The following is a 19,975-nucleotide window of genomic DNA, read 5'->3' on the forward strand; positions in this document are numbered from 1 at the left end:
GGATGATCCTTAGGGGTCACTCCAAACCTTAGGATTGTATGATGATGTTATTATTTTTATTAGTAGTAGTATTAGTATTGAGAGGCTGGGTGGCTATCTGTTGGGAGTGCTTGGCTTGTGTCCTGCATGGCAGAATTGGGTTGGACTGGATGGCCTTTAGGGGTGTCTCCTAACTGTCTGATGCTATGTGTCATGGGGCCAATTCCCAGAGCTGAGTCTGCAAGTTCTGGAATTGGAGCCATAACAAAGAGCACTCCTCGACGGCTCATGAAAACACCTGGCAGCAGAGCATGGGAACTTGTGGAGTGAAAATCAAAACAATTATAATGAGTAGTTTGTGTGGAAATGGTAGAAATGTGATACAGGGGGTGGGGTTTGGTGATGATATTTACGTGTGATGTGACGTAGTAGCAAAGGTAATAAAATTGATTGTATGTAAACATTATGTCATTCTCAACTTTTTCCAAGTCGTGTATTCTTCAATAAAGATTGGTTTTGATAGCAGCTGCCTTTGATCTGCGTTCATGCTGATCGCTTGAAGTGAGCGTGACATTAAGTCGAGAATCCCATTCTCACCCTCCTGCGAAGTCGCAGTGAAGTGACAATGAGTGGAGGGGGCGATCGGAGCCCGAAGGGGGCAGAGGGGCCACTACCAGATGTTCGACCGCTGGGAGAGGAAACGCTACAGGCCATCGCTTCCTCTACTGGCTACCCCAGACCGAACGGAGTGACCCAGAGGATCCCCAGAGGAGGAAGAGGTGTCTCAGCGGCTGCAGAGACCAGTTGGGGGTCCGGAGGGAGCATGCCGGAGACCGTGGCCCTACGGTTGTCCATCTTGGAGACCAACTTGTCCAGGCTGTCGGAAACCGTGGGAAGATTGGTGCCGTTGTTGGAGGAGAATCTCCAGAGGGAGCCCACTCGATACGGTGCCGAAAGAGAGCCGAGTAAGGACGAGGCTTGGAGCCAAAGGGGCCAGCGCGCATCGACGCAGAGCCCAGCGGCAGCAGGCGGCGACGGAGACGAGGAGTACTGGCAGGAGCTGGAGTTCCGAGAAAGGATGGCGCGCGAGGTGGATCGCCAGCAAGCCTTGGGAACTCTGAGGCCGGCAACTCCAACAGGACTCCCAACCCCCCGAATGGGTGTCAGGGTTGAAAGACCGCTGGGACCAGGGATCGGGTCCAGTGGGTTGGTGGAGGAAGGCGAAGAGGAGCCGGAGATCCATGGAGATGGGGAGGATGCACCGTACGACGAAGGAGGGCGAAGCGCGGGGGCTACAGCAGGGCCTGCATTCAGATGGGTGGAAGGGCCGACGGCAGCGGCAGAATTTCGAGGGCCGCGGGGAACAACCGCCGGGCTGGGGCGCGGCGTGGTCAAAGGGTCAGCTCAAGGGAACCCGATGCAACCCCTCCCCAGACCACCCATGCAGAGGCAACGGGCCACAGAATGGATGCCTAGGAGAGAGGAGCTCAAACTGGAATACGGAGGGGAATCATCCGAGCTGAACTTTTTCCTCATTGGCATCAGAGGATACATGGAGGACAATGCGCACACATTCCCCTCCGAAGGAAGCATGATTCGGGCCATTGGTAATACCCTAAAAAGGGGGGCGGCCAGCTGGTATGTGCAATTACATGCCAGACGCGACCCTTGCTTGAGGTCAGTGCCCCAATTTTTAGCCGCACTGGAGAACCGATTTAGAGACCCGCTGGAGCAATTAAGGGCTCGCGACCAACTAAAAGGAATAAAGCAGAGGGACAAGACGGTACCCGAGTACGCAGAAGAATTCCTCCATCTTGCGGAAAGGGTACCAGAGTGGTCCGAAGTGACCAAAGTGGAGATATTCAAAGAAGGACTGCGCCCCGAGGTATTTAGTTGGGCGGCGCACAGAGATGACCCAGAGACGCTACAGGGTTGGATTCAACTAGCAGGGCGCGTCGAATCCACCCTGTCCCAAGTAAAGCGCTTTCGGAGCGGCGGCAGCAGCGCCCAGCAGAGACCAGCAGCGAGGGGCCGGGGAGAAACGAGGAAGCAGGAGCGACCCGGAGGGAGGCCCGGGATCCCCTTCAAAGGAGAAGACAACATACCCAAGCCGGGATGCTTTGTATGTGGGAAGATGGGCCATCGGGCGGCGGAATGTTGGGCCCGGAAGGGAGAACCGCCCAAAGCCACAAAACCCACGCCAGCAGCCGGGAGATGAGCGGAGGAGGAGGTGCGAGCCCCAGAACCTCCGGAGCGGCTGGTGAGTCAAGACAAACGCATGCTGGTAGTGCCAATCTGCTTGTCGGGGGTAGAGAATCGGGCCACCTGTAGAGCATTCGTGGATTGCGGTTGCTCTAGGAACATTATAACTCCGGAATTAGCGGAGGCGCTAAAATGCCAGCAGACAGTGCTTAAAGCCCCAATTGCATTTTCGCAGTTGGATGGATCGGTTGCTGCTGGGGAAGTATCCACGAAGGAAATACAGGGGATCCCATGTGAAATAGGCAAATGGGAAGGAAGAATATCCTTTGTAATAGCCCCTATCGCCACGTACAATGTCATACTGGGGATCCCATGGCTAGAACAGGCAAACCCCGAAGTAGATTGGAGGGTAAAGAGCATGTCATTTAAAGAGCAGCAAACACAATGGGAGATAAGCAAGATAGCAGAAGAAGAGAGCGAGGGAGATGAACCGGAGGAAATAAACCAAGAACTATTGCCCCCTGAATACAGAGACTTTGTGGATGTGTTCAATCAGAAAGAAGCAAGTAAATTACCTCCCAAAAGGAATATAGAAGTGGAAATCGAAATAACCCCAGGGGCAAACTTACCAAAACCAAAGGTTTACCCCATGTCTGTTCAGGAGAAGGAGGAATTGAGGAAATATATTGATAAAAACCTGGCGCGGGGCTTCATTAAGCCATCCAGCTCCCCTTTGGGAGCCCCCGTGTTATTTAGGAGAAAGAAAGACAACTCTTTAAGACTGTGCATTGACTATCGAAATTTAAATGCAATTACAAAGGACAATTGTAGAGAAGCTTTGTGTTAAACAGACATTATTGATATGATTTTATTTATTTGTTTATTAAAAGGAAAAAGGGGAGTTATGTATTGATGAAGACAGGTCTCACATGGAAGCCAGCTGTGTTCAGTGGGTTGCCATGGCAACGTAACCTCTCTCTGGAGGGAAAAGGGGGCGTGGCTAAGATGACAGTTAGAGCATATTCCCTTTTAAAAGTTGAGTTGCTGTGAGGGTTTTAAAAGGAGTGGCTGTTAGGGGTTTGAGAAGAAGAGTTGCGGTTAGGTTTTGGAAAGATTAGGAGCTGGGGAAATCAGCTAAGGACGGCAGCTTATGGTCACTCAGGGGAAAGGCTGGGAATATAAGCTGACCAGGGGAGTTTAGTATACTGTGTTGAAGAGAAGTTATTTAAGAAATATCCATTCAAGAAAGACTACATTGTAACTTAAGATCCGGAACGTTTACTGATTGAAACCATACGCTTATGTACCAAAAATAAACTTGAATTTTGTTATTGTTCATAAAGATAAGTCTCCTTGCCTCTCTGTAAGCCTGTTACCTCACGTTGGTGGCAGTTACCGTACCTATCTATATAAGTTACCGTACTTTCCTATATAAGTTACCATCTTTACTCATTTAAACCCAATCAGTTCCGTTATCCTTCCTTATCCACTAAATCATCCCTGTCATACATTCACACATCCTCCATCCCTCCCTCTCACACGTGCACACATCTCCTGAATTGGAGGCAGCAGTGGGATTTAAAGACAAAGATTTCCCCTGCCTGAGTTGAGTACCACAAATTGGGCTCTCTTCAATTGGGGGCAGCGGTGGGATCAAAAAGATTCCTCCCTGCCTCACCTCTCTTCAATTGGTGGCAGCGGTGGGATTCAGAAAAAGATTCCTCCCTGCCTCACCTCTCTTCAATTGGTGCCAAGCGGCGGGATACGTTTAACATCTCAAACTAAGTGCCTTGAGACCGCATAGTAAGAAATCGTGAGGTAAACTTTAAGGAAAATGGCTACCAGACTACAAAAGAAATTAGCAGGAGAGGCTAGTGAATACCAAGGAGATAGTTCGGACTCTGAGCAAATCCCTGAGACAAGGGAAACCCTTAAATATAAAATTGAATTGAGAAAATTAGAATTGGAGGATAAGCAAAGAGAAAGAGAAAGGGAGGATAAGCAAAGAGAAATAGAAAGGGAGGATAAGCAAAGAGAAAGGGAGGATAAGCAAAGAGAGAGAGAATGGGAGGAAAAACGATGGGAACAAGAGAAGGAATTGAAAATAATGCAGCTAGAGAAGGATAAGGAAATAGAACTGAGACGATTGGAATTGGAAAAAGAGAAATTGGCACTGTCTCAACCACACATTATTAACCAAGAAGGGAATGGTAGGACTGAAGCGTCTGATCTACTTCTGAAGAGATTCCCAAAGTTTAATAAAGATGATGATGTGGAAAAGTTTTTGATTTCTTTTGAGAGGTGCTGCAGAGATTTTGAAATTGATGAGGGAAAATGGATGCTTTATTTAAGACCCCAGATTTGTGGTAAATTGTTAGAAATATATGGTGATGTACCTGAAGAGTTACACCGAGATTATAACTTCTTTAAAAAACAGGTACAACAGAAATTGCAACTCACACCTGAATTTTATCGTTTAAAATTCAGATCCCTGAGGAAAGAAAAGGCCCAGAGCTTCTCAGAAGTAGCCTCAAAACAAGCCCAATTATTTGATAGTTGGCTCAGAACCTCAGAAGTGGAAACTTTTCAACAGCTGAGGGAATTAATTAAGTTGGAACAACTGTTTCAATTAGTGCCCTCAGATTATCGGTGGTTAGTTCAAGACAGAAAGCCATCAACTGCCAATGAAGCGGCTTCAATGACAGACCAATTAATCACTCTGAGGGAAGGATTTAGGAACGATGAGGGACTAAGTGAGAGAAGGCAGAATAAACCGCCATTTTTCAATTATCAAACACACACACAATACAAAAAGACGCCTGCCATAGAAAACACCGCCTACAGGAGGCCTGAGGTAATTAATCAGACCAAACCTGAGGTAAAAGCAAGGTGCTATCAGTGTGGAAAGTCTGATCATCTAAAATACCAATGTCCTCTTTTAAGAAGAGATAAAACATCCTTCTTTATGAATAAAGAGCCCAAAGAAAATACTCTTAATAGGGATATTAAGTTGCTAAGCAGTACTGAAACAGTCCCTAGGGAGAAACAATGTTTATTTATTTTATCCGATGATTTTTCTGAAGATTACTTTGAGCCTATTACTATTGTGAACCAACAAAAACAAGGTTGGAGGGATACAGGATCCCAGGTGTGTGTTATCCACCCAAAATCGGTACCTCAGAAATATCAAAAGCCCACCTCTGAGATAAATCTAAAGGGTTTGGGACCAGCTGTACCAGCTGAGGTAGTATCTCTCCCAATTGAATACAATGGATGGAAAGGGATCTGGGACTTTGCAATTAGCTCAGATATCCCTCATGAATGTTTAATCGGCAATGACCTAGCTAGACAAGTTAAGAACTGGAAAAAGTTGTGTGAGGAGAAGGAAGATTACAACAGAAGCCCTATTCAGGAAGCAGTGTGCTTACCTATTCAACCAGAATCTGAACAGGGTCCAGAATCCAGTTCCGCCATTATTGAAATTGTTAGTAAAACAGGGGGAGTGCAAGAAATTAAACAAGCTCAGGAGGAAGATGAATCCCTGAAGCCTTTGTTTAAGCAAGCTGAAAATATTCCAGAATCAGCAGGAGAACTACCCAATAAATTTGTCACAAAAGATGGTGTGTTTTACAGAGAAAGCAAAAGTGTGGAATCAGAAGAAAGGTCAGAAATACATAGTCAGAGTTTCACTGAAATTGAAAGGCAAGCGCAGGTGGCTGAGAAACTGAAGGAGCAACAGGCAGAGCGGTTGGGCATGGGCTTGGTGTCCAGGAGCTCTATTTCTCACTCTGTCCTCTCTGAGATGCAAGTGATAGAACAAGAAACGCCAGTGACTACAAAGTCCACACGGTCCCAGCTAGATCTCTTTGAAGACATCGGAAGCTTCACATCTGGACCACCAAAGTACAAAGATAATCCTTTTTCATTAGGCGATGCCTTCAGCTCACAGTGGGAGACAGACAACTCCTCTTGGGAAATGGACAAAGGGGAAGAGGAGGCAGACATTGCCATCTCCAGTATCCGGCCTATTGGTGACAGACCCATTAACAGAAGAGAGACAGAGAGCAAGATATCAGTAGTGGAGTCCAATGAAGCTCAGCAGAAGTTTGCAGGGGCCAAAGTCATCTCATCTGATATGTTCTTTGGACGGGAAGCTGATACAGTTCCAGTGGCTGAATATTTGACCGATCTTCAGTCAACAATGAGAGTGACAAGAGACATCGCACAAGAACATCTAGCTGTAGCCCAGCAGAGACAGAAGAGCTACTATGACAGGTCAGCCAAACCAAGAAGCAAGCGGAGGTTATTTTTCGATGGAGAGAGTGGTAAAGACCCTGACGTGATGGGGATTGGTAGTTTTAACTATCAGCAGTTTACTTTCAAGATTCTACAAAAATGTTTGGACAATGTTTCGCAGGACTTCTTAAATGACTCTTGGAAGTTTCGCAAAAAAACATTTTGGGACAGAGAGAGTTCATTGTGTTGCTGGGAAGGACGAGTGTAATTATCCCCAACAACATGTTAACCTCTGGAATGCTCCGCAGAAGGAAACATCGATGAACTGTGCCAGGTGGCATGAAGAAGATCCCTATGAAATGTACTGAGTATCGGAAGATGTTTAGTCCAGTGTATAAATAAAGACTTGGGGAATAACCCTGAATGAAAATTAAACTGTTACAAATATGATTTATGGAAAATGTATTTTTAAAATGTCTTTTGATTTGAGGTTGTGAATCTTAACAATGGGAAAGATGACCAATACGTTTATGGTTTGTATGTTGAATGGTGACAATGCCATGACTGTATGGTAAGATATGGACATGTTATGTGTATATGCAACAGTGAAGGTTTGTATTTTATGATTTATGTATTGTATCTAACTTTGTGTTTTATTTCAGGAATACTGTTGTGTATGTATATATGTATTTACTAATTATTTTTGCCATTCTAGGCATAGAAAATGCAAAAATAATCTTTCTAAGGGGGGAGGTGTAGAGAAGCTTTGTGTTAAACAGACATTATTGATATGATTTTATTTATTTGTTTATTAAAAGGAAAAAGGGGAGTTATGTATTGATGAAGACAGGTCTCACATGGAAGCCAGCTGTGTTCAGTGGGTTGCCATGGCAACGTAACCTCTCTCTGGAGGGAAAAGGGGGCGTGGCTAAGATGACAGTTAGAGCATATTCCCTTTTAAAAGTTGAGTTGCTGTGAGGGTTTTAAAAGGAGTGGCTGTTAGGGGTTTGAGAAGAAGAGTTGCGGTTAGGTTTTGGAAAGATTAGGAGCTGGGGAAATCAGCTAAGGACGGCAGCTTATGGTCACTCAGGGGAAAGGCTGGGAATATAAGCTGACCAGGGGAGTTTAGTATACTGTGTTGAAGAGAAGTTATTTAAGAAATATCCATTCAAGAAAGACTACATTGTAACTTAAGATCCGGAACGTTTACTGATTGAAACCATACGCTTATGTACCAAAAATAAACTTGAATTTTGTTATTGTTCATAAAGATAAGTCTCCTTGCCTCTCTGTAAGCCTGTTACCTCACGTTGGTGGCAGTTACCGTACCTATCTATATAAGTTACCGTACTTTCCTATATAAGTTACCATCTTTACTCATTTAAACCCAATCAGTTCCGTTATCCTTCCTTATCCACTAAATCATCCCTGTCATACATTCACACATCCTCCATCCCTCCCTCTCACACGTGCACACATCTCCTGAATTGGAGGCAGCAGTGGGATTTAAAGACAAAGATTTCCCCTGCCTGAGTTGAGTACCACAAATTGGGCTCTCTTCAATTGGGGGCAGCGGTGGGATCAAAAGGATTCCATCCCTGTCACCTCAGTCCTCTTCAATTGGTGGCAGCGGTGGGATTCAGAAAAAGATTCCTCCCTGCCTCACCTCTCTTCAACAATAAATACCCTATGCCATTAGTAAAGGATCTGATTACCGTGTTAAAGAAAGGGAGCATATTTACCAAACTGGATTTAATCGAAGCTTATCATAAATTAAGAATCAAACCCGAGGATACTTGGAAAACTGCATTTTCCTGCGCATTCGGACTTTTTGAATATTTAATTTTGCCTTTTGGGTTAAAAAATGGCGGCTCTTGCTTTATGCAGCTTATAAATGAAATCTTGCACCCACTGTTGTACCGAGGAGTATTCATATTTTTAGATGATATCCTTATCGTGAGCGAGAACAGAGAGCAACACGTTGAACTGGTCCGGGAAGTTTTGCAAAAACTAAGGGAAGCAAAACTGTATGCAAAACTTTCCAAATGTGAATTCAACAAGACACAAATTGACTTTTTGGGGTATCGGATATCTCCGGAGGGGTTAGCTATGGACCCATCTAAAGTATCGGACGTAAGGGAATGGGGAGTACCTCAAACAAGGAGACAATTGCAATCGTTTCTGGGATTTGCGAATTTTTATAGATCGTTCATAAAGGGCTTTGCACAAATAACCGCACCCCTTACAGAACTTTTAAAAACAAAGGGGAAAGGGGAGACGGCGAAAGTGAGAGCACCTGGCGCCAAGCTGAGTTGGACGCCAGAATGCCAAAAGGCTTTTGAAACCCTAAAAGAACGCTTTACGGAAGAACCTGTCCTAAAGCATCCCGACATCCAGAGTCCTTTCATAATACATTGTGATGCTTCGGATTGTGCATATGGGGCAGTATTATTGCAAAAGGATCAAAATGGGAATTTGAAACCTTGTGGATATTTATCACGAAAATTTAGCGAAACTGCGAAATGCTGGCCCATATGGGAAAAAGAAGCATTAGCTATATTAAAGGCCTTGGAATGCTGGCGGCACTTCCTTGAAGGAAGCGAAATCCCATTTGAAGTCTGGTCTGATCATAAGAACCTCCAGTACTTAAAGACCCCATGAAAATTATCCCCCAAACAAATTAGATGGGCACAATACTTCAGCAGGTTCAATTTCCAATTGAAGTTTTTCCAAGGAAAACAGAATGTTTTAGCCGATGCCCTTTCACGCATGCCTCAACACGAGGATGTAGCCGCAGCAAAGGAAGGAACTTTGTTTTCCGAAAGACAATGGGGTTTAGCTGTCAGTACAAGGGCGCAAGCTCAAAGGGAGAGCACGGCCGCTGTCAAAGTTGACGAAGGAGATAGTTGGGAAAAGGAGCTGATACAGTCATATGAAAGGGATCAGTGGATTTTATCCAACGCAGAAAAGGGGGAGCAGAAGGGGGGATTTTGGTTTGTGAAAAAGAAACTGTACATTCCAGCAATATTGAGGACTAAGATTTTGCATCGTTTTCATAATAACCAGAGCGCTGGTCATATGGGGATTACAAAGACGACGAAGACGATAGCGAAACATTGTTGGTGGCCAGGGATGAGAAAGGACATAAAAAATTATGTTACCCAATGTGATGATTGTGCCATGAATAAATCGAGGGGAGGGAAGCCAATGGGACTATTACAACCGGTGGCAGAACCTACCAGGCCTTGGGAATGTGTAGCCATAGACTTTGTGGGGGAATTGCCTGTCAGCAAGGGACATCGCTATATATGGACAGTATTAGACCTGTTTTCCAAACAGGCTCACTTCATAGCACTTGCGAAATTACCATCAGCAGAGAAACTGGCTGAATTATACATAAACCACATTTACAAACTTCATGGATGTCCTAGTAGGGTGGTCAGTGATAGGGGTGTTCAATTTACGGCAAAATTCTGGGGGAAATTCTTGGAAATGCTAGGAGCAGAAAGGAGCCTAAGTTCTGCTTTCCACCCCATGACAAACGGGGCGGTAGAACGTACCCAACAGACACTTGGGCAGTTCCTTCGCATATACTCTAATATGAGACAAAACGATTGGTCTAAGTGGCTAGCCTTCGCTGAACTAGCCTTTAATTCTACTATCCATTCCGCAACAAATAAAACCCCATTCGAAGTAGTTTATGGATATGAGGTCCAGCCTCTACCCCAATTGCCAAGGTGGGCAGAGAATGAAGAAGCAGGGGCAGGGAAATGGAAAGCCCAAATGCTAGAATGTTGGGGTCAGGTGACTGCATCCTTAAAGGAAGCGCACAAAAAATATAAAACATTCGCAGACAAGAAAAGGATGGAAGGCGATAAACTGGAGAAGAGGGACTTAGTGTGGCTAAGCACGCAGAACATCAAACTGGGTCTACCTTCAAAAAAGCTGGGCCCCAAGTTCATTGGACCCTTCAGAATACAGAAAGTCATAAACGAAGTGACTTTCCAATTATTCTTGCCGAAAAGTCTGGGGAAAATACATCCTGTATTCCATCGCAGCTTGTTAAAAAAGTATATGGGTACTTTGGATAAAATGGATACATAGTGTTCATGTTTGATTTGTTTCAGAGTCGTGACGGGGGAAGCACAGAAGAGGAGGTCGGCGAAAGGGGGGGCGCCATGTCATGGGGCCAATTCCCAGAGCTGAGTCTGCAAGCTCTGGAATTGGAGCCATAACAAAGAGCACTCCTCGACGGCTCATGAAAACACCTGGCAGCAGAGCATGGGAACTTGTGGAGTGAAAATCAAAACAATTATAATGAGTAGTTTGTGTGGAAATGGTAGAAATGTGATACAGGGGGTGGGGTTTGGTGATGATATTTACGTGTGATGTGACGTAGTAGCAAAGGTAATAAAATTGATTGTATGTAAACATTATGTCATTCTCGACTTTTCCCAAGTCGTGTATTCTTCAATAAAGATTGGTTTTGATAGCAGCTGCCTTTGATCTGCGTTCATGCTGATCGCTTGAAGTGAGCGTGACACTATGATTCGATGTGTATTATTATAGTGCAGATATTGGATGGCCATCTGTCAGGAGTGTTTGGATTGTGTCCTCCTGCATGACATAAGGAAGTTGAGCTGGATGATCCTTAGGGGTATCTGCTAACCTTAGGGTGGAACTTAGCCTGTAACTGGCAGCAATTGGATAAAAACAATTATTCCTCTCTCTCTAATTAGGACTTTATTTTTCTTTTCTTTTTGTTGTATCAACCTAGAGCTGTGGATGATGGGTTGTGTTGTCAAATTTCGAGGTTGGGGGGCCTGTAGTTTTGTTGTTTTGTCCGCTGCCCTGATGCCATCACTCTTTTATATATATAGATGTGGACTCAGATAATCCAGTTCCAAGCAGAAGGGCCCTTAGAGCAGTGTTTCTCAACCTGTGGGTCCCCAAGGTGTTTTGGCCTACAACTCCCAGAAAACCCAGCCAGTTTACCAGCTGTTAGGAGTTCTGGGAGTTGAAGGCTAAAACATCTGGGGACCCACAGGTTGAGAACCACTACCTTAGAGGAATGTATGAAGAGAAGTTGGGGCTGGGGAAAATCACTTGATAAGGGAAGATGATGAGGGCAGCTGGGGAGGGAGAGTGATGCGAGAGGAGGAATTGCTGAAGCACAGATGCTTGGCAGAGAGGGAATGATTCTGTGTCTAGAATGCAAATGGACTTATCTGTTATAAATCAGAAATAAATCTACTGTGAGTAGATATCAGTCTGTCTAGAATTGTTCCTTTATCAGCTGCCAGACAACTGCTAAATACTAGCTCCATCTAATGATTAGCAGGAATGGAGTTCCTGTTTTATTGGAGCTGCTGAGAAATAAGAAGCTGTTATTTATTTACAAGGCTTTTCTGAACTTCTTAAAAATACAAGCCAAGGATTTCCAAGTTCCCCTTCCAAGGGAACAGGGTTAGCATGTCACATTGGCGCCCAACATGGTACTCAACACAGTTTCCTGGTTTGCAGAACAGCAACAAAACTTATCACGACAAATGGCAGTGCAATAGTCTCGAGTGTCACGCTCACTTCAAACGACCAGCATGAACACAGATCAAAAGAAGCTGTTATCAAAACCAATCTTTATTGAAGAACACACGACTTGGAAAAAGTCGAGAATGACATAATGTTTACATACAACCAATTTTATCACCTTTGCTACAACGTCACACCACACGTAAATATCATCACCAAATCCCACCCCCCGTATCATATTTCTACTACTACCACACAAACTACTCATTAAAACTGTTTTGATTTTCACTCCAAAAGTTCCCATGCTCTGCTGCCAGGTGCTTGCATGAGCTATCGAGAAGTACTTATTGTTATGGCTCCGATTCCAGAGCTTGCAGACTCAGCTCTGGGAATTGGCTCCATGACATGGCGCCCCCCTTTCGCCGACCTCTTCTTCTGAGCTTCGTCCGTCACGACTCTGAAACAAATCAAACATGAACACTATGTATCCATTTTATCCAAAGTACCCATATACTTTTTTAACAAGCTGCGATGGAATACAGGATGTATTTTCCCTAAACTTTTTGGCAAGAGTAATTGGAAAGTCACTTCGTTTATGATTTCTTGTATCCTGAAGGGTCCAATGAACTTGGGGCCCAGCTTTTTTGAAGGTAGACCCAGTTTGATGTTTTGTGTGCTTAGCCACACTAAGTCCCCCTTCTCCAGTTTATCGCCTTCCATTCTTTTCCTGTCTGCGAATGTTTTATATTTTTTGTGCGCTTCCTTTAAGGATGCAGTCACTTGATCCCAGCATTCTAGCATTTGGGTTTTCCACTTCCCTGCCCCTGCTTCTTCATTCTCTGCCCACCTTGGCAATTGGGGTAGAGGCCGAATTTCGTGCCCATAAACTACCTCGAATGGGGTTTTATTTGTTGCGGAATGAATAGTCGAATTAAAGGCTAGTTCAGCGAATGCTAGCCACTTAGACCAATCGTTTTGTCTCTTATTAGAGTATATGCGAAGGAACTGCCCAAGTGTCTGTTGGGTACGTTCTACCGCACCGTTTGTCATGGGGTGGAAAGCAGAACTTAGGCTCCTTTCTGCTCCTAGCATTTCCAAGAATTTCTCCCAGAATTTTGCTGTGAATTGAACACCCCTATCACTGATCACCCTACTAGGACATCCATGAAGTTTGTAAATGTGGTTTAAATATAATTCAGCCAGTTTCTCTGCTGATGGTAATTTCGCAAGTGCTATAAAGTGAGCCTGCTTGGAAAACAGGTCTAATACTGTCCATATATAGCGATGTCCCTTGCTGACAGGCAATTCCCCCACAAAGTCCATGGCTACACATTCCCAAGGCCTGGTAGGTTCTGCCACCGGTTGCAATAGTCCCATTGGCCTCCCTCCCCGCGATTTATTCATGGCACAATCGTCACATTGGGTAACATAGCTTTTTATGTCCTTTCTCATCCCCGGCCACCAGCAATGTTTAGCTATCGACTTCGTCGTCTTTGTAATCCCCATATGACCGGCGCTCTGGTTATCATGAAAACGATGCAAAATCCTTGTCCTCAATATTGCCGGAATGTACAATTTCTTTTTCACGAACCAAAATCCCCCCTTCTGCTCCCCTTTCTCTGCGTTGGATAAAATCCACTGGTCCCCTCCATATGATTGCATTAGTTCCTTTTCCCAACTATCTCCTTCGTCAATTTTGACAGCGGCCAAGCTCTCCCTTTGAGTTTGTGCCCTTGTGCTGACAGCTAAACCACATTGTCTTTCGGAAAACAAAGTTCCTTCCTTTGCTGCAGCTACATTCTCATGTTGAGGCATGCGTGAAAGGGCATCGGCCAAAACGTTCTGCCTCCCTTGGAAAAACTTCAGTTGGAAATTGAACCTGCTGAAGTATTGTGCCCATCTAATTTGTTTGGGGGATAATTTTCGCGGGGACTTTAAGTACTGGAGGTTCCTATGATCAGACCAGACCTCAAATGGGATTTTGCTCCCTTCGAGGAAGTGCCGCCAGCATTCCAATGCCTTCAATATAGCTAATGCTTCTTTTTCCCATATGGGCCAACATTTTTCAGTTTCGCTAAACTTCCGTGATAAATACCCACAAGGTTTCAAATTCCCATGTTGATCCTTTTGCAATAATACTGCCCCATATGCACAGTCCGAAGCATCACAATGTATTATGAAAGGACTCTGAATGTCTGGGTGCTTTAGGATGGGTTCTTCCGTAAAGCGTTCTTTTAGGGTTTCAAAAGCCTTTTGGCATTCTGGCGTCCAACTCAGCTTGGCGCCAGGTGCTCTCACTTTCGCCGTCTCCCCTTTCCCCTTTGTTTTTAAAAGTTCTGTAAGGGGTGCGGCCAGTTGAGCAAAGCCCTTTATGAACGATCTATAAAAATTTGCAAAACCTAGGAACGATTGCAATTGTCTCCTTGTTTGAGGTACTCCCCATTCCTTTACGTCCGATACCTTGGATGGGTCCATAGCTAATCCCTCCGGAGATATTCGATACCCCAAAAAGTCAATTTGTGTCTTGTTGAATTCGCATTTGGAAAATTTTGCATACAGTTTTGCTTCCCTTAGCTTTTGCAAAACTTCCCGGACCAGTTCAACGTGTTTCTTTCTGTCCTCGCTTACGATAAGGATGTCATCTAAAAATATAAATACTCCTCGGTATAACAGTGGGTGCAAGATTTCATTTATGAGCTGCATAAAGCATGAGCCGCCGTTTTTTAATCCAAAAGGCAAAACTAAATATTCAAAAAGTCCGAATGCGCAGGAAAATGCAGTTTTCCAAGTATCCTCGGGTTTGATTCTTAACTTATGATACGCTTCGATCAGATCAAGTTTGGTAAATATGCTCCCTTTCTTTAACACAGTAATCAGATCCTTTACTAAGGGCATAGGGTATTTGTTGTCCTTCGTGATTGCATTCAAATTTCGATAGTCAATGCACAGTCTTAAAGAATTGTCTTTCTTTCTCCTAAATAATACGGGGGCTCCCAAAGGGGAGCTGGATGGTCTAATGAAGCCCCGCGCCAGGTTTTTATCAATATATTTCCTCAATTCCTCCTTCTCCTGAACAGACATGGGGTAAACCTTCGGTTTTGGTAAGTTTGCCCCTGGGGTTATTTCCATTTCCACTTCTATATTCCTTTTGGGAGGTAATTTGCTTGCTTCTTTCTGATTGAACACATCTACAAAATCCCTGTATTCAGGGGGCAATAGTTCTTGGTCTATTTCCTCCGGTTCATCTCCCTCGCTCTCTTCTTCTGCTACTTTGTTTATCTCCCATTGTGTTTGTTGCTCTTTAAATGACATGCTCTTTCCCCTCCAATCTACTTCGGGGTTTGCCTGCTCCAGCCACGGGATCCCAAGTATTACATTATACGTGGCAATAGGGGCTATTACAAAGGATATTCTTCCTTCCCATTTGCCTATTTCACATGGGATCCCCTGTATTTCCTTCGTGGATACTTCCCCAGCAGCAACCGATCCATCCAACTGCGAAAATGCAATTGGGGCTTTAAGCACTGTCTGCTGGCATTTTAGCGCCTCCGCTAATTCCGGAGTTATAATGTTCCTAGAGCAACCGCAATCCACGAATGCTCTACAGGTGGCTCGATTCTCTAGCCCCGATAAGCAGATAGGCACTACTATCATGCGTTTGTCTTGACTCACCAGCTGCTCCGGAGGTTCTGGGGCTTGCACCTCCTCCTCCGCTCGTCTCCCGGCTGCTGGCATGGGTTTTGTGGCTTTGGGCGGTTCTCCCTTCCGGGCCCAACATTCCGCCGCCCGATGGCCCGTCTTCCCACACACAAAGCATCCTGGCTTGGGTTTGTTGTCGTCTCCTTTGGAGGGGATCCCGGGCCGCCCTCCTGGTTGCTCCTGCTTCCGCGTTTCTCCCCGACCCCTCGCTGCCGGTCGCTGCTGAGCACCGCCGCTCCGAAAGCGCCTTACTTGGGACAGGGTGGATTCAACGCGCCCTGCCAGCTGAATCCATCCCTGTAACGACTCCGGGTCATCTCTGTGCACCGCCCAGCTGAATATCTCGGGGCGCAGTCCTTCTTTGAATATCTCCACTTTGGTCACTTCGGACCACTCTGGTACCCTTTCCGCGAGATGGAGGAATTCTTCTGCATACTCAGGCACCGTTTTGTCCCTTTGTTTTATGACCTTTAGTTGATCGCGAGCTCTTAATTGCTCCAGCGGGTCTCTAAAACGGTTCTCTAGCGCGGCCAGGAATTGGGGTACTGATCTCAAGCACGGGTCGTGCCTGGCATGCAATTGCACATACCAGCTGGCCGCCCCCCTTTTCAGGGTATTACCGATGGCTCGAACCATGCTTCCTTCGGAGGGGAATGTATGCGCATTGTCCTCCATGTATCCTCTGATGCCAATGAGGAAAAAGTTCAGCTCGGATGACTCCCCTCCGTATTCCAGTTTAAGCTCCTCTCTCCTAGGCATCCATTCTGTGGCCCGTTGCCTCTGCATGGGTGGCCTGGGGAAGGGTTGCGTCAGATTCCCCGAAGCCGATCCTTTGACCACGCCGCGCCCTAGCCCGGCGGTCGTCCCCCGCGGCCCTCGGAATTCTGCCGCTGCCGTCGGCCCTTCCATCCATCTGAATGTAGGCCCTGCGCTTCGCCTTCCGTCGTCGTACGGTGCATCTTCCCCATCTCCCTGGACCTCTGGCTCCTCTTCGCCTTCCTCCACCAACCCACTGGACCCGATCCCTGGTCCCAGCGGTCTTTCAACCCCGACACCAATTCGGGGGGTTGGGAGTCCTGTTGGAGTTGGCGGTCTCAGAGTTCCCAAGGCTTGCTGGCGATCCTCCTCGCGCGCCATTCTTTTTCGGAACTCCAGCTCCTGCCAGTACTCCTCGTCTCCGTCGCCGCCTGTTGCCGCTGGGCTCTGCGTCGATGTGCGCTGGCCCCTCTGGCTCCAAGCCTCGTCCTTACTCGGCCCTCTTTCGGCACTGTGTCGAGTGGGCTCCCTCTGGAGATTCTCCTCCAACAGCGGCACCAATCTTCCCACGATTTCCGACAGTCTGGATAAGTTGGTCTCCAAGATGGATAACCGTAGGGCCACGGTCTCCGGCATGCTCCCTCCGGACCCCCAACTGATCTCTGCAGCCGCTGAGACGCCTCTCCCTCCTCTGGGGATCCTCTGGGTCACTCCATTCAGTCTGGGGTAGCCGGTAGAGGAAGCGATGGCCTGTAGCGTTTCCTCACCCATCGGCCGAACATCTGGCAGGGGCCCCTCTGCCCCCTTCGGGCTCCGATCGCCCCCTCCACTCATTGTCACTTCACTGCGACTCCGCAGGAGGGTGAGAATGGGATTCTCGACTTAATGTCACGCTCATTTCAAACGACCAGCATGAACACAGATCAAAAGAAGCTGTTATCAAAACCAATCTTTATTGAAGAACACACGACTTGGAAAAAGTCGAGAATGACATAATGTTTACATACAACCAATTTTATCACCTTTGCTACAACGTCACACCACACGTAAATATCATCACCAAATCCCACCCCCCGTATCATATTTCTACTACTACCACACAAACTACTCATTAAAACTGTTTTGATTTTCACTCCAAAAGTTCCCATGCTCTGCTGCCAGGTGCTTGCATGAGCTATCGAGAAGTACTTATTGTTATGGCTCCGATTCCAGAGCTTGCAGACTCAGCTCTGGGAATTGGCTCCATGACACTCGAGTATTGGAACAATCAGTGACTGCTCAGCAACTATCATGCCATTTATCCTGCAACAACTGGCTTGGAAAAGTGTGACTTCATCCAATGGCAGTAGCTCAGAAATTGAGAACGTTGTATTCATTGTAGCCAGAAGAATGCAGTGAGCTGACGGCTGGGATTGCCGCCACTACATCTTACTACTCTACATTGGTTTTAAAAGGGAATTGAGCATAAGCATTTTTTTGTATACTGCAGGTAGGGGGGAGGGCTTCCTAGAACCAATTCCCATGGATATGGAGGATCCACTGTAGATGTTTGGCTTTTCAGTTAGTTTTGGAAACACTCTCACTATGCAGTACCTCAAGTGTTTGTGAGGTAAAGCATTTACATTGTTTACATGTCATTTTATTTTAAACAGGGGAAATGTTCAGAACAACTTTGTGCCATTTTCTGAAAATCAAAATTATTCTTGTCAAGTGAATCTACTTTTAATTATATGCTTAAGACAGATTCCACTTTTTCTAGTGGGAGAGGAAATTATGTAGGATGACTAAAAAAGCTGGCATGGAGAATAGTGATGGGACTGCTCCAAAGGATAGGATGTAAAATAATTTGGGCGAAGGGTTGAAAGAGGCAATTTCTGCAATACCCGATGTTATACCATTTCCATCTACTGGCCAGTGAAAATGGAAAGAGATTTTTCAAATGCAACCTATTTTACAGTGTAATTTTGTTTGTTTAGGATTAAGACATATAATGCTCAGTGAGGCTTGCTAACAAAGAAACAAATACAATTTTAATTTTAAAAAAGATATTCTCCTGGTTTGATACTTAAATTATTTGGGGGTGAAAGCACATCTGGGATACTTGGATACGACTCTTGACTAAATACAGTAGAGTCTCATTTATCCAACACTCACTTATCCAACGTTCTGGATTATCCAATGCATTTTTGTAGTCAATGTTTTCAATATATCATGATATTTTGATGCGAAATTCGTAAATACAGTAATTACTACATAGCATTACTGCGTATTGAACTACTTTTTCTGCCAGATTTGTTGTATAACATGATGTTTTGGTGCTTAATTTATAAAATCATAACCTAATTTGATGTTTAATAGGCTTCTCCTTAATCTCTCCTTATTATCCAACATATTCGCTTATCCAACGTTCTGCTGGCCCGTTTATGTTGGATAAGTGAGACTCTACTGTATATATTGAACTGAGGCATAAAAATGTTGCTTTGCCATCATCCTATTAGGAAATATGGAAGTGTATCTATAGTGCTGAACATGTATACATTTTAATAGTATCTTTACTTTCTTTTTCAGTTGCAAATGAGGCAGGCGACAAAAATGCTCGGCCACTTTCACGATTTGCTCGTAAGTAAACCAATCTTGTTGATTCGCTTTCTGTTTCTTTTTTAAAAAAATGCATTAAAAAGCTGGGCTCCAAGAAGCCGGACAACCTTCCATCTGAATCCTGGTTGCTGGATCACTGTTTCCTTTCTGCTTTCCTGAAAGCAAGTCCCTCTTTGACCCCTTCTACACTGCCATATAATCCAGATTATCAAAGCAGGTAATCCACATTATCTGCTTTGAACTGGATTATCTGAGTCTACACTGACATATAATCCATCTTAAAGCAGATAATCTGGATTTTATATGACAGTGTAGAAGGGGCCTTTGAGGTCTTTCCCCAATATGCCTCCACCATGGGGCAGAACTAACACAAGAGACCAAGGTCCATGTGATTCCCACTGACAATGTAGCACAGGTGTGGGGGACACATAGTCCTCCATATGTTTTTGAACTGTAACTCCCAGCACTCCTTAACATTGACCTGGGCTCTTGGAATGTTTAGCTCAAAAACCTTTGGAGAGCTTGATGATTGCTCGATGAGCAATCACACTAGTTATAATCTTCCCTACTATGATAAGAAGAATGGCACTGAGGCTTAGAGATTGGCATACTCATGTTGTTGAAAGTATTATAATGTTTGCAAAATTATATACAGTAGAGTCTCACTTATCCAAGCCTTGCTTATCCAAGCCTCTGGATAATCCAAGCCATTTTTGTTGTCAATGTTTTCAATATATCGTGATATTTTGGTGCTAAATTCATAAATACAGCAATTACTACGTAGCATTACTGTGTATTGAACTACTTTTTCTGTCAAATTTGTTGTATAACATGATGTTTTGGTGCTTAATTTGTAAAATCATAACCTAATTTGATGTTTAATAGGCTTTTCCTTAATCCTTATTATCCAAGATATTCGCTTATCCAAGCTTCTGCCAGCCCGTTTAGCTTGGATAAGTGAGACTCTACTGTAGTT

General features: G+C 44.9%; 1 protein-coding gene across 13 annotated transcripts in view; it reads left to right on the forward strand.

The window, feature by feature from the left end:
* Positions 1-19,975, forward strand: part of pde1c (phosphodiesterase 1C) — a 436,419-nt gene that overhangs the window by 154,387 nt on the left and 262,057 nt on the right. For all 13 annotated transcript variants that reach the window (XR_009999660.1, XR_009999661.1, XM_062957310.1 and 10 more), the window contains exon 2: positions 18,970-19,020. Coding sequence is in view for 11 of the 13 variants with exons in the window: in XM_062957310.1 (XP_062813380.1) it covers positions 18,970-19,020 (51 nt within the window). In the remaining 2 variants the exon portion in view is untranslated. The remainder of the gene's footprint in view (positions 1-18,969; positions 19,021-19,975) is intronic.

This window comes from Anolis carolinensis, chromosome 6 (assembly GCF_035594765.1).
Source record: "Anolis carolinensis isolate JA03-04 chromosome 6, rAnoCar3.1.pri, whole genome shotgun sequence".
Lineage (NCBI taxonomy): Eukaryota > Metazoa > Chordata > Lepidosauria > Squamata > Dactyloidae > Anolis > Anolis carolinensis.